Source organism: Meles meles, chromosome 20, assembly GCF_922984935.1.
Source record: "Meles meles chromosome 20, mMelMel3.1 paternal haplotype, whole genome shotgun sequence".
Taxonomy (NCBI): Eukaryota; Metazoa; Chordata; class Mammalia; order Carnivora; family Mustelidae; genus Meles; species Meles meles.
In genome coordinates, this window is record NC_060085.1 from 14,181,848 (window position 1) to 14,195,006 (window position 13,159).

General features: G+C 51.4%; 1 protein-coding gene across 2 annotated transcripts in view; it reads left to right on the forward strand.

Annotated features, from left to right (window-relative positions):
* Positions 1-5,411: 5,411 nt before the first annotated feature.
* The window catches only part of MAST3 (microtubule associated serine/threonine kinase 3), a 37,721-nt gene continuing 29,973 nt past the window's right edge, over positions 5,412-13,159 (forward strand). For both annotated transcript variants that reach the window (XM_045990097.1, XM_045990098.1), the window contains exons 1-2: positions 5,412-5,474; positions 12,254-12,285. In XM_045990097.1, coding sequence (XP_045846053.1) covers positions 5,436-5,474; positions 12,254-12,285 — 71 coding nt within the window. In that variant the 5' untranslated portion in view covers positions 5,412-5,435. The remainder of the gene's footprint in view (positions 5,475-12,253; positions 12,286-13,159) is intronic.

A 13,159-nucleotide genomic window follows, 5' to 3' on the forward strand; every position in this document is an offset into this window, starting at 1 on the left:
CCCTCTGGGCAGCTGAACTAGTCAGGGTCAGGCGCCCAGAAGGCCATGAGGTCAGAGACATGGGAACAAAGAGGTAGTGTCCCAGGCCTGGCACAGTGGGGACGGGGACCCCGTGACCCCGCACAGAGCAGCCTTCACTGGCAATAGGGCCCAGGCCAGGCCAGGGGGTGGAGTGGGCTGCAGGACGGATGTGGGAGACCTGAGGGAGGGGTAGAGACAGAGAGAGACAGAGACAGAGACAGATAACGAGAAACATAAAGAAAGATGGAAGGGACAGACAGAGATGGGGCCAAATCCTTGGTCTCCTCTCGAAGATCCTGAAACCCCTAACCCAGGAGACACCATCTCTGTGTCCCATTTCACAGATGGAGAAACTGAGCCCTGAGGTGCCCAGACCCCTCGAGTCTGCACATGAAGAGATGGATTCAGACAGAGGCTCCCCCTTTCCCCCAAGCTAGGGTGAGCTTTGCATCTTCGGGAGCAAGGCTCGTGCCCCAGGGCTGCCCCCACCCCACCAAGGCTTGCCCCGTCTAGGCTTCAGCTACACCACCTGCAAAATAGACTGTTGTGAGAGGCTAAAGGAGGGCGGGCTCCCGGCAGGTAATGCCCACCAGACAGCCAGTGTAATGAATCGTTCTTTGGGGGGCCCCCAGCGGCCTCTGCTCTTGTTGCAGCTCTTTCCCAGCCCCCCCCCCCAAAGTCACCGGACTTTCCAGAGCAGCCACTGGAAAGACATTGAGGGAGGGAGAGGAGCGGAGGAGGGAACAGAGCTGGACACAGGTGCTCACAGCTCCTTGGCAGCAGGGGTGGGTGCAGGGAGTGGCAGAGGCTGGGGGGATGTCCCAAGGGAGAGTCGGGAGGGATGCCCAGAGAAAGGGGCTCTTGAACTCAGTTTATAGAAAAAACATTCCTGGCAGAGGGCACAGCAGAAGCCAAGTTCAGGGACATGCTTTGGGGAATATCAAAATGAACATGGCAATCATGGCTCCACAGGAGAGATGCAGGTGGTAAGGCAGATGAGGACCTCAAGTGCCAGGCCAGAGGGCTGGACTTTCTCCTAAGGGGACTGGGGAGCCATAGCAGGTGTGTGAGCACGACACCAGCTACAGGTGAGGTGGTGTTTCTACCCTTATCATAGTCGGGATCTGAAGTTTGCCCCAAGATTCACTGCACTTCACCTTTCCCGTGCCAAATCTGCACACCCATCTCCCCTTGTCTGCCTGCCCCCTACGCCAGGAAGCCCTCAGGGTGCCCTTATGGGTCCCTCCCTGCTGCCCCAGAAATACAGCCAGGATATGCTTCTAGGGCTGCCCCACTTTCAGGTGCCTCACTAGCTGTGGGGAGGGTAAGACAGGAAGGACTGGGTTAAAAGGGGCCCGGGAAATGGAAATCATGATGGGAGGGACCACAGAATTTCCCCACCCCCTCGGTTTCCGTTTTCTTCCAGGGTGAGTGACCTGCAGCCCGAGGAGGGCTGAGCTTCTCTCCATGTGGCCACGAGACCCTAATGCCTCCAGAGGGCATCTAAGGAGAATGTTGAAGGATAAGTAGGAGTTTGCAAGGAGAAAATCTTAGTTTACAAACACATTTGTGGTTTCTTATTCACCAATAAGATCAGTTTTCATTCATTCAACCAGAACTTTCAGATGCCTCCAGGGATCATTTAAGGATGTTTTAAAGAATACCCAAAGGGGCGCGCCTGGGTAGCTAAGTCGTTAAGCATCTGCCTTCGACTCAGGTCGTGATCCCAGAGTCCTGGGATCAAGCCCAGCATTGAGTCCCCCACCAAGCCCTCCATCACGCCCCCCATCAGCTTCTCTGCTCAGCAAGGAGCCTGCTTCTCCCTCTCCCTCTGCCTGCTGCTCCCTCTACTTGTGCTCCTTGCTCTCTGTCAAATGAATAAATAAAATCTTTAACAAGGAAGAAAAAAAGAAGGGATGTCTGTGTGGCTCAGTTGGTTGAGCATCTGACTCTTAATTTCAGCTCAGTATAGCAATCTTGGGGTCATGGGATCAAGCCCTGCATACAGCTCTGCCCTGGGCATGGAGACTTCTTGTCCCTCTCCCTCTGCTCCTCCCACTGCTTGCTTGCTTTCTTGCTTTCTTTCTTTCTCTCTCTCTCTCTCAGATAAATAAATAAATAAAATCTGGGTGGCTCAGTCGTTAAGCGTCTGCCTTCAGCTCAGGTCATGATACCAGGGTCCTGGGCTCGACCCCTGAATCGGGCTCTCTGGTCAGCAGGAAGCCAGCTTCTCCCTCTCCCACTCCCCCTGCTTGTGTTTCCTCTCTCACTGTGTTTCTCACTGTCAAATAAATAAAATCTTTAAAAACCAACACAGAAGGTTATTAGGAAAATAAACTCTCGTGTTCATTCAACAATCACACTCCCTGATGCCCTCTAGAGACATATGAAGAGGGTTTTGATGGATGTGTAGAAGTTCACAGGAAAAAATTTATTCATTCAATAAGTGTTCTCTGATGCTTCTCAAAGAAAACTTGAAGTGGGTTTTGAAGGATGCATAGGTGTTCACCATGGGAAAATTTCACTCATTGATTCATGTGTTTAGTCAGTCAGTGAGTCAGATGTCCCTTGTAGCCCATTGAAGGGCCATCTTGAAAGTTCTTGTATAAGTTCTTGTCATCTTGGAAGTTCTATGTATTCTCCAGATGGAGCAGGGGCATTTGATACAGCCCTGATGGCCCCTCCAGCAGGTTCCAATTTACCTGGTCCAACCACCTCTGGTTCAGGGATCCTGTCTTTCTCCAGGATTCCAGACCAAGTCCCCAAGGAAGACTGATTGGCTGAGCTTGAGTTATCTTTCCTCCATGAGCTAATCACAGTGGCTGAAGTGGACGATCTCTAGGGGCGCCTGGGTGGCTCAATCGGTAAAGTGTCTGCCTTCAGCTCAGGTCATGATCCCAGGGTCCTGGGATAGAGCTCTGAGTCAGGCTCCCTGCTCAGCGGGATGTCTGCTTCTCCCTCTTCCTCTGCCCACACCCCACCCCCACTCGTACTCTGTCTCCCAAATAAATAAATAAATGTTTCTCCCTCTCCCTGTGCCGCCCCGTTGTGTGCGCTCTCTCTCTCAAATAAATAAATAACATCTTTAAAAAAAAAAACATAAAGGCCTTATCTCCAATTGCAGCCACATTCTGAAGTACGAATTGTAAGGATTTCAACATACAAGTTTTGGAAAGACACTACTCAGACCATGACAGTGACTGCTTTGGACTGCCCGTAACAGTCTGGCAATTCTGGAAAAGCTGAAATAGAGAATTACCATATGAGCCAGGGATTCTCCTCCTAAGGGTAAAAACCCAAGAGCATTGAAAGCATATGTCCACACAATAACTTGTGCGTGAATGTTCAGAACAAAACAATTCACAATTCACTTTTCAATTTTGTGAAAACAATTCACAAAAGGTGGGAAAACTCCGATGCCTATTAACAGATGAATGAGGAAACAAAATGTGGTCCATCCACACAACGGAATACTATTTGGCCAAAAAAAAAAAAAAAAAAAAAAAAAGGAAGGAGGCCCTGATTCAAGCTATGATACAGATGAACTTTGAAAACGTACTGAGTATGCCTGGGTGGCTCAGTGGGTTAAGCCTCTTCCTTCGGCTCAGGTCATGGTCTCGGGGTCCTGGGATGGAGCCCCGCATCAGGCTCTCTGCTCAGTGGGGAGCCTGCTTCTCCCACTCTCTCTGCCTGCCTCTCTGCTTACTTTTGATCTTTCTCTCTGTCAAATAAATAAATAAAATCTTAAAAACATAATGAGCAAAAGAAGCCAGACACACAATGCCATGTGTTGTGTGGGTCCATATATAGGAATGGTCTAGAACAGGCAAATCCATAGAGAGAGAAAGCAGATTGGTGGTTGCCAGGGGCTGGGGAAGGAGGACAGGGACTCCTCCTGGGTCAAGGTTTTCTTTTAGGGTTGATGTAATATTCTGGGGTTAGATAGTGGTGATGATTACACAACTCTGAGAATATGCTAAAAACCACTGAATGGTACTCTTTAAAAAGCTGTATTTAGAAAAATAAAAAATTGGGGCACCTGGGTGGCTCAGTTGTTAAGCGTCTGCCTTCGGCTCAGGGCATGATCCCAGGGTCCTGGGATCAAGCCCTACATCGGGCTCCCTGCTTAGTGAGAAGCCTGCTTCTCCCTCTCCCACTCCTCCGGCTTGTGTTCCCTCTCTCACTGTCTCTCTCTGTCAAGTAAATAAATAAAATCTTTTTTAAAAAATTTACAAAGAGTGTATTTTACCGTGTGTGAATTATATGTCAATTTTTAAATGTGCGTAAGAAAAACAAGTGCTGTCAGGGATTTTTCTGTGTTTTTTTAATGTATTTTTATGTGCTCAATCTGACCATTGTGATTCAGTAGGAGCCTATAGAACGTCAAAGGCAAGTGAACCCTCCCTAGGGTCTCCTCCAGCCTGAGAAGATACTGTTAATGCCCAGGTCCAACAGTGGAGTAGCCAAGGGAACCTGAAGCTGCAGAGACCAGAGAATGGAAGTCCCAGTGAAAGAGAGAACACGGATATCATCTTGGGACTTTGGGATTTTTCCCTGCCTCAGTTTCCCTTCTGCAAAGTGGAGCTGACCCAATTATCATCAGATAACCTGTGAAAGGTGGTCCTCGTGAGGCCCTTAGCCAGGTGCCCAGTTGGCTCAGCAAAAGCAGCCGTCCTCAAAACAGAAACTGGCAACAACAGTGGCTGCCTGTTCTTGTAAATAAAGTTTTATTGGAACTAAGGCAAGGATTAGGGTGAAAAAAAAGAGAGGCAGGGTCACATATGGGCAGAGTTTGGTACTGTCTTTATTTGAAATTGTGATATTTAGTTCATCACGCCTCTTTTGCATTAGTTTAAATTCTTTAAACTAGCCTCTTACGATCTTGGGTATCTTAATTACTGATGTTTGTGGGCCCTCTTGTTTGGTACTGTCTTTATTTGAAATTGTGATATTTAGTTCATCACGCCTCTTTTGCATTAGTTTAAATTCTTTAAACTAGCCTCTTACGATCTTGGGTATCTTAATTACTGATGTTTGTGGGCCCTCTTAAATTTTGAATGGAACTGGGTGCTTCATTCACCTCACCCTAGAACCAGCCTGCTGTGTGCCCTGGTTATATGAACTAACTTCTAGGAGCCTCAGTTTCTTCATCTGCAAAATGGGGATGATAACGTTCCCTTACTTCTGGGAGGATTCATTGAAAAAAAAAATGTTTTCATCTTGGCTGGTGGGTAGGGTGGGGCCTGGAAGGCGGTCCGGCCATCCGATGGAGGCGGGGCCCTGCCAGGAGGGTTCCGAGGGAGGGGCGGGGCCAGACCCATCAGCTGACCGGCTTGACCAATGGCGCGGGGTGGCGGAGCTTGGCAGGTTGGGGCGGGGCCGGGGGCGGGCCGGGCGGTGCGGACTAGCGGGCCATGGACGAACCGAGCCTCCTGCGGCGCCGAGGGCTCCAGGTGAGGCCCCTGCGTGGGCGGGCGGAGGGCACGGCAGAGTAGACCTGGACTGGGTGCCAGGGGCGGAGCTTCGATGTCCGGAGAAACTGAGGCGGAAGGCGGGACGCGCGCTCCGGTCTTTCCTTCTGCCCAGCCGCTTCTCAAAGTGCTTTTTGCCTGGTGGGAAGGGGCTATACCCCGTTTGACATATGGGGAAACTGAGGCTCCAAGCGCTAGCGTGGGAAAAAGTGGTTGAAGGCTGCGCCCCTTCCCACCAGCTGCTCTAATAATAATATGACCAACAGCAGCCTTTGAGCGCTCACCATATGTTCATCCTTGAATTAATCTTTTTACTAGTGATAAATATTAATTAATGTGTATTATTACCTGCCTCTTGGTTTCGCTGCGCCACCGCACCCCAGACTCAGATCACCCCTAAGGTGAGCCTGGGAGGTTGGGGCTGTCCAGGCGCCCATTTGTCAGATAAGGAAAGTGAGGCTCGAATCTGGAAAAGTCACCAACTCGAGGTGGCCCAAAAGGGATTCAATCCGACGGCTTTAACTAGCTCTCTCGTGCACAGGGCACTGCCAACTGGCTGCGGCGGTGGAGGGTGGGGAGAAGAGGGAGGGCGGGAGCCACTTTTGCTTCTCCGGACCTCAGTTTCCCCATTTGCTGTAAGGGCTCTCCTTTTGTGACCTCTAGCCCTGGGTTTGTGTTTGGGAGGCTTAGTTACCAGGAGGTAAGAACATGAGTGTCAGAATTCGAACCCACGAAGGGGGCCCTGTGACCCCGGTGGGCAAAGTCTTTGACTTTTCTGGACCTCTGTGCAAAGGGAATTGAAGCGATTTAGCCAATTCCCTCTGGGGGCTTAGACCACACCCTTAACTAGCTCCCAGGTTGCAGGTCGGGAATCTGAGATGCATCATTTACACAACAAACATTTATTGAGTGCCTGCTGTGTGCCCGGCAGTGGAGAGGCAACTGGGTGCTGACCCTCTAAAACCGCTCTTCGGGATCTCCCAGCCTGTTGGGGGAAACAGTGGGCAGCAGCGACCCCAAGGAGTGGTCAGCTGCACCGTGGGACGCTCGGGCACACTTGGGGAAGGCGCCTGAACCGAGCGTGGCTGGGTGGCCTCGGAGCGGAGGAAGCAGCCGCGGGTGGCAGGGCAGGTGGGGGTGGGTGTATGGGGAAAGAGAAGCGTCTGGGAGAAGCTAAAACCTAGAAAGGACGGGGTGGGCGGTGGGTCAGGGAGGGCAGGGCCAGAGCTGCGGGCAGAAACACCCCCATTCTCGCTCGGCGTTGTGGGGAGGGGGCTGAAAGACGAAAGTCCGAGGCCAGAGGCAGGAGTGAGAGGCCTGGGCCTAGAGGAGGGGGCGGTGAGCAGTGGGGTGTTGTGGGGGGACAGGCCCCGCCCGGAGCCCCAGTTAGACTCGAGCCCCGCCCGCGGCCTCTTAAAATAGAGAAACTGCCATCGGGTAGGCGAATGGGGGCGCTGCTGACGTCAGGAAGTGGGGGCCTGTTCCATGGGGGGGGCATCCGTACCCTGATGGCGAGCCCCATGCTACAAAAGGGGAAACTGAGGCTTTGAGAAGCGTAGCCACTGTTCAGGTGTCACAGCATGTAGGTGACAGAGTCAGGATTTGAACCCAGACAGGTTTGGCTCCCCCTCCAGACCAGCGCTGCACTAGCAGTCCTTCCCCATGGAGGCAGAGGAAACGTAGGGACACCCCCAGGTGGGTGCGGGAATTCTGGGCCCAGAAGCATGTAACTCTATGTGTTGTTTGGGAAAACTAGAAGCCATTTCTTAGCTCCAGAGCTGGGGATGTCAGAGGGGAACTGTCTGCTTCAGGGGCTTCCAGCGCTGATTTAGAAGAGGTTAGACTTTCCCCCTAGGGTGACTGGGAGCTACGGAAAGTGCTGGAGCAGGGGAGAACACACCGGGGGTATGAAGGACTCCCCTGGAGCCGGTGGAGGGCAAAGAGGTGGCCCGAAGCCAGGGAGGGGCCTGGAGTGAACGACCAAGTAGGAGACAAAATTAAGAAGAAGAAGAAAAAAAAAATATATATATATATATGCACACACATATATATACATATATATATATTTTTAAGATTTTATTTGTTCATTTGGCAAAGAGAGGGAACACAAGTAGGCAGAGAGGCAGGCAGAGGGAGAGGGAGAAGCAGGCTCCCCGCTGAGCAGAGAGCCCAACATGGGGCTCCATCTCAGGACCCTGGGATCACAACCCGGGCCAAAAGCAGATGCTTAACCGACTGAGCCACCCAGGTGCCCCGAAAATATATTTAATAATCAAATTAAATTTATTAAATTTAATTAAATAAAATCTTTTTTTAAGATTTTATTTATTTATTTGATAGAGAGAGATCACAAGTAGATAGAGAGGCAGGCAGAGAGAGAGAGAGGGAAGCAGGCTCCCTGCAGAGCAGAGAGCCCGATGCGGAACTCGATCCCAGGACCCTGAGATCATGACCTGAGCCGAAGGCAGCGGCTTAACCCACTGAGCCACCCAGGCACCCTAAATAAATAAAATCTTTAAAAAAAGGGGGGGGCACCCGGGTGGCTCAGTCAGTTAAGCGTCAGCCATCAGCTCAGGTCATGATCTCAGGGTCCTGGGATCGAGCCCCCAAATCGGACTCCCTGCTCAGTGGGGAGCCTGCTTCCCCTTTCCCACTTCCCCTGCTTGTGTTCTCTCTCTCGCTGTCTTTCTGTCAAACAAATAAATAAAATCTTTAAAGTTATTTATTTATTTATTTATTTATTTTAGAGCGAGAAAGAGAGAGCATGAATGGGGGAGGAGCACAGAGAGAGGGTCAAACAGACTCCACGCTGGAATGGGATGCAGGGCTCCACGCCACCGCCCAGAAATCCTGACCTGAGCCAAAATCAAGAGTCAGACGTTCAACCCACGGAGCCACCCAAGTGCCCCAGACAATGAAAATAATTTGAAAAGAATAATATTAGTTTAAATAACGGCTCACATGAACAGGCACCTATAAATGCTAAACACTAATCGTACATTTAATTCTCCTAACATCGCAAGAGATCAGTGCTATTATTAGTCTCCTTTTTCACAGGCGGAAACTGAGGATCAGAGAGGGAGAGTAAGAGATTTGGAATTCTAGCCAGTCTGGCTCCTGTGGGTACAAAGATGTTGAGGACCTCAGTTTGGGCCATTAAGGTATACAGTCCCTTAACTGGAGCTTCGTTAATGGGCCCAGGAGCACCACCTCCCGGCCAATCAGGGGGCAGCCTACTGATCAGAGCCAATCAGATACTCTGGAGGCTGACTTGCTGAAGGTCAGAGAGTCAATTCATAAAAGCTTTAGGAAGCAGTGGCGAGGACTCGGGTCAGTTGCTGACCGAGCAGTCCAGGCAGTGGCTCTGGGCACACTGGCCAGTCTGCTTGTGCCGGTGTAGGCCGCGCAGCTGGCTGTGCGCTGGGAGGTGGTGCACAGGACCTGGTCTTGCCCTCCGACCACCAGTTTGCGTTCGGTCAAGGCAGGAGCCGGCATCTGGGCCTTCTGGGTTTGGCTTCGGCTCCCTCTTCTGTGCGGTGATTTTAGGGGCTAGTTCGTGGAAGCCGTTGTTGCTACAAATGCTATTCTTATTATTTTATCATTATTTTTATCATCTCCCACTTGGCCCTTTGCTTCACAAAGGACAGAATTTTTTTTTTAAGTTTTATTTATTTATTTATTTATTTGGCAGAGAGATGCAGAGAGCACAAGTAGAGTGGCAGGGAGAGGGAGAAGCAGGCTCTCTGCTGAGCTGGGAGCCAGAGGCGGGGCTCTATCCCAGACCCTGGGATCATGACCTGAGCTGAAGACAGAGGCTTAACCAGTTAACTGAGCCACCCAGGCACCCCAGGACAGAATTTTAAAACCCCAGGTGCCTAAATCCAGGCGTCAGGGAGGTGGCCAGAGCTGGTATCTGTACTTTGTCTCTCCCGCAGCTATTGGAGGGCTTCCCTGGAAGGTCCAGCCTTTCTCCTCGTGGCCCATTTCCACTTACTCTATTCCTCCCCAAAGTCCTCAGGCTGGTGCTATGTGGTCCCTGCTGACTTCTCTCCCTTCATTGCAGCTGCCAACTTCCCATGGGGCTTGGTGCCAGGCGGGCTGAGTCCCACCTCCATCCTACAGTTTCCCACTAGCCTGACAGCCCCTCCAGGAAGCCTCTTGGCTCCCTCCAGCCCCACCTCCAACCCTTCTCTCCCTCTGGGTCCCCCCTGTTGCCTCCAGTATGGGGGTGTCCATGTTCTGCTCTGTCTTCTTCAGATTGAGGGTTCCTCAGGATGGAGCTGAGGCTTCTGGCTGGAAGACAGCATTGCCCAGCCCCTCCAAGAACACAAGAGGATGCCGTAAATATTATCTTTAAAGGGCAGCTTTAAGGGATCGGAGCCCCCACCCACCCTGTCTACACGGGAGTCACTCCTTGGGGAACAGCCTGCAAAGAGGGGGCTGAAGGCGGAAGCAGATGGCTCTGGGAGCAGAGGGTCCGGGGGCGGTGCCAGGAGAGTTCCATGTGGTCCTAGCTTTCCACAGAGCCTTTGCAGGGGGCTGCCGACCTTCCCTCGCTTCTCTCTGCCACTTCACATCTTTCTGTATTTTGGAAGCAAATTAAAATATGTGGTTCAATTGGTGGTTATTATTAATCTCACGAAATCACTGTCTTGGCTCTGATTTATCAAAACCTCCCCTGGTGCCAAGCCTTTGGCTTGCTACTCGATTCCTTCCAGGACCTTGTGTCACCAGGAGGCTTTCCAAATGAAGAAACTGAGGCACAGAGGTGTGAGATTGCTTGGAGGGGGTCACACAGCTCAGATGAGGGGGAGCTTGCCAGAACCCAGGACTGCCGGGCTTTGGAAGGAGATGGTTGGGATGGGGGGAGGGGTGCAGCTAGCAGCCCTGGGCTCAGACGCCAGCTCCTCACTCTTTCACAGGTTAGAGGAGAAGGGTAAGCTGGCATAAGATCCCAAAACAATTGGAGGGGGCCGAAGGAGGTCTTAATGGTGGTGGTGGTGGTGGTAGTTCTGGGACTATGATCCGTTGCCCTGAATGATATTAAGCTCCCGGCCCCCAGAGGTATTCATTCAGGCAGACAGAAACATCTTAGGATGGCAGGTTAGCCTCTTCCCATCTTGCATGGCTCCGTTTTGTCTTGTGGGCTCAAGGTAGTTGGTGTCAGCCCTTGGGGTGATACCCCAATCCTGTGGGCCCTCCCCTTCCCTAGCTAGGGGACCCAGCCAGCCTCTCCCAGCCGAGTCCTGCGCGGGGCAGCTTCCGGCCCTCTGGAATTGGCTGCGGAGGCTGATGACGTCAGTGGTTGCCATGGTGAACGCCCCGCTCTGGATGTGGGCAGCCCAGAGCCCACCTGGGTAAAAATAGTCATGTGTCCTCTATGCGACCGCCCTGGTGTGTGTGTGTGTATGTGTGTGTTTGTTGGTGGTGGGGACGGGGAGTGGGGGGAGGAGGAATGTCCAGAGACCCGGATTCCCCACCTTCTCCCTGCCAAGAGACATGGGCGGCAGGCTTCCCTCTGCGCCTCAGTTTCCCAGCCTGTGAAATGGCCCTGCTCCTGGTCTGTAGTAGGCGGCTCGGTAAATGTAAAATGTATCAGGTATTATAACAGTCCGCCTAGGCCCTGGCCGAGCTCAACAATAGCACAGCGAAACACAACAGCAACAGTAATACTAACTGATCCTTATTACCCTGGACCCCTCCTGACGTTACCTCCACATTATAGATGAGAAAATCAAAGCACAGATAATACAAGTTACTTGCTCAAGGTCCCACAGCCAGGAAGGAACAGATAATAAGTAGATCCTGACCCAGGTCTGAGTATCCGCAGATTCTAAACTGGTGCTACATGACCTTTTGAGAATTTAAAAACCTTCTTGGGTGAGCCACATTTGAGGATGGATTCAGGTCACCCTGGAGGTCACAAGTTCAGGGCTTTTTGCCCTGGTGAGGACACCCAGGGTTCATGCAAGTCAGCTTGTTGAGCTCTAAAAGGGTCTTCAATAGGGAGTCACAGATCAGGGTCCCCACCCTCCAATGGCTCCCAGGACACAAAATCCGCATAGGTAAGGGGGGAAGGGCTTTCAGATCATGCAGGGGACAGGGTGAGGAAGAGTCAAGGATCTCCCTTTCTGGGGCATCTGGGTGGCTCAGTCATTAAGCATCTGCCTTCGGCTCAGATCATGATCCCAGGGTCCTGGGATCGAGCCCCCCAGCATTGGGCTCCCTGCTCAGCAGGGAGCCTGCTTCTCCTTCTCCCACTCCCCTTGCTTATATTCCCTCTCTCTCTGTCTCTCTCTGTCAAATATATAAAATCTTAAAAAAAAAAAAAGAGAGAATCTCCCATTCCTCAGCAGATCGTTAGTATTTAGCCACTATTGGCATACTTCTTTATAAATATAACTAATTTGTTATTTAAAGTTACGAAGCTGTTTTTGGTGCAGGTAGGGTATGAGCTGGGCAGGGAAGTGACTGGGAGTCTGGGAGGGCTTCCGGGAGGAAGGGATGCCTGAGCTGAGGAAGGATGTGCAATTAACTAGCACAAAAGGAGAGGGAAGGCAGTCCTGGCAGAAGACACAGCAGGTGCAAAGGCTCTGAGGCAGGGCAGAGCCCAGCATATGGGGCAGTAGAAAGGAGGCATTGGCTGGAGTTGGGTGATCAAGGGGCCAACAGGGGGTGTGGGGGGGGGTGAGCTGGGAGGAGGGCCAGGGATGTGAAGGCCTTGCCACCTCAGGAATGACCTTTGTTTCCTCTCATTTCAGAAGGAGCTGAGCCTGCCACGCCGGGGACGTGGGTGAGTTCATCTAAGGCCAGTGGGCTGGGCCCTATGGTCCTGGATACAGATTTTTTCAGCAGCAGCCTCCAAACTGTGAATATATTTAATAATTATAACAAAGCTTCTCACTTTGATCCTTTCCCCCAGTGTTTGCAAAATGTTTCAGAAGTGCTTTACTTGGTGGTCACAAACTGGGAGGCCCAGGCTAGTTTGCAATTGAGGAAACAACTGACAAGTGCAGCAGGGTTTACCGCTGACACAAGGACATCCAGCCCGGAAAAGGGAAAATTGTCTCACACCTAGAGTCCAAACTATAAAATTCCAGCCAAGTATCCCAGAACCAGCTTTCATGCCTACCGTGATGGGGTGCTCACTCTCAGGAAACACAGGTAGAAAAGTGTATGCTTCAGGGTCTCATTAGTGTTTGTCTGTAGGTTGGCATTTTTGGATCCCAAAAGCTCAGAGAACATTTTGATCCATGCCTTTGCCGGCATGTGGATGGGAAACCAAAGCCCAAGACAGGGAGGGGTTTGCCTTGTGCTGGTGGTCCGGAAGTGTGTGAGTGCAAGACACCCCCTTTTGGGGGGCTGTGTTGGCCTGAGGAATGGGAATTCTCTTGCCTTGCAGTGAAATCACCCACTTAACAAACCTTTTTTAGGTTCCTACTGTGTGTCAGGCCCTGTTCCGGGCAAGGGGGAGCCAGAAATGGGGTCCAATGCTGAACCCTGCCCATGAGCTCATACTCTCTTGGGGAGAGTGATGGTGAAGTGATACTATGCAGGGGAAAAATTAAACAGAGATAGACAGAGGGACTAGGGGGACAGCTTTAGCCCTGAAGATAAGGGGTCTCTTGAAGGAGGTCACATTTGAGCCTAGATCTGGAAAAGGAGGC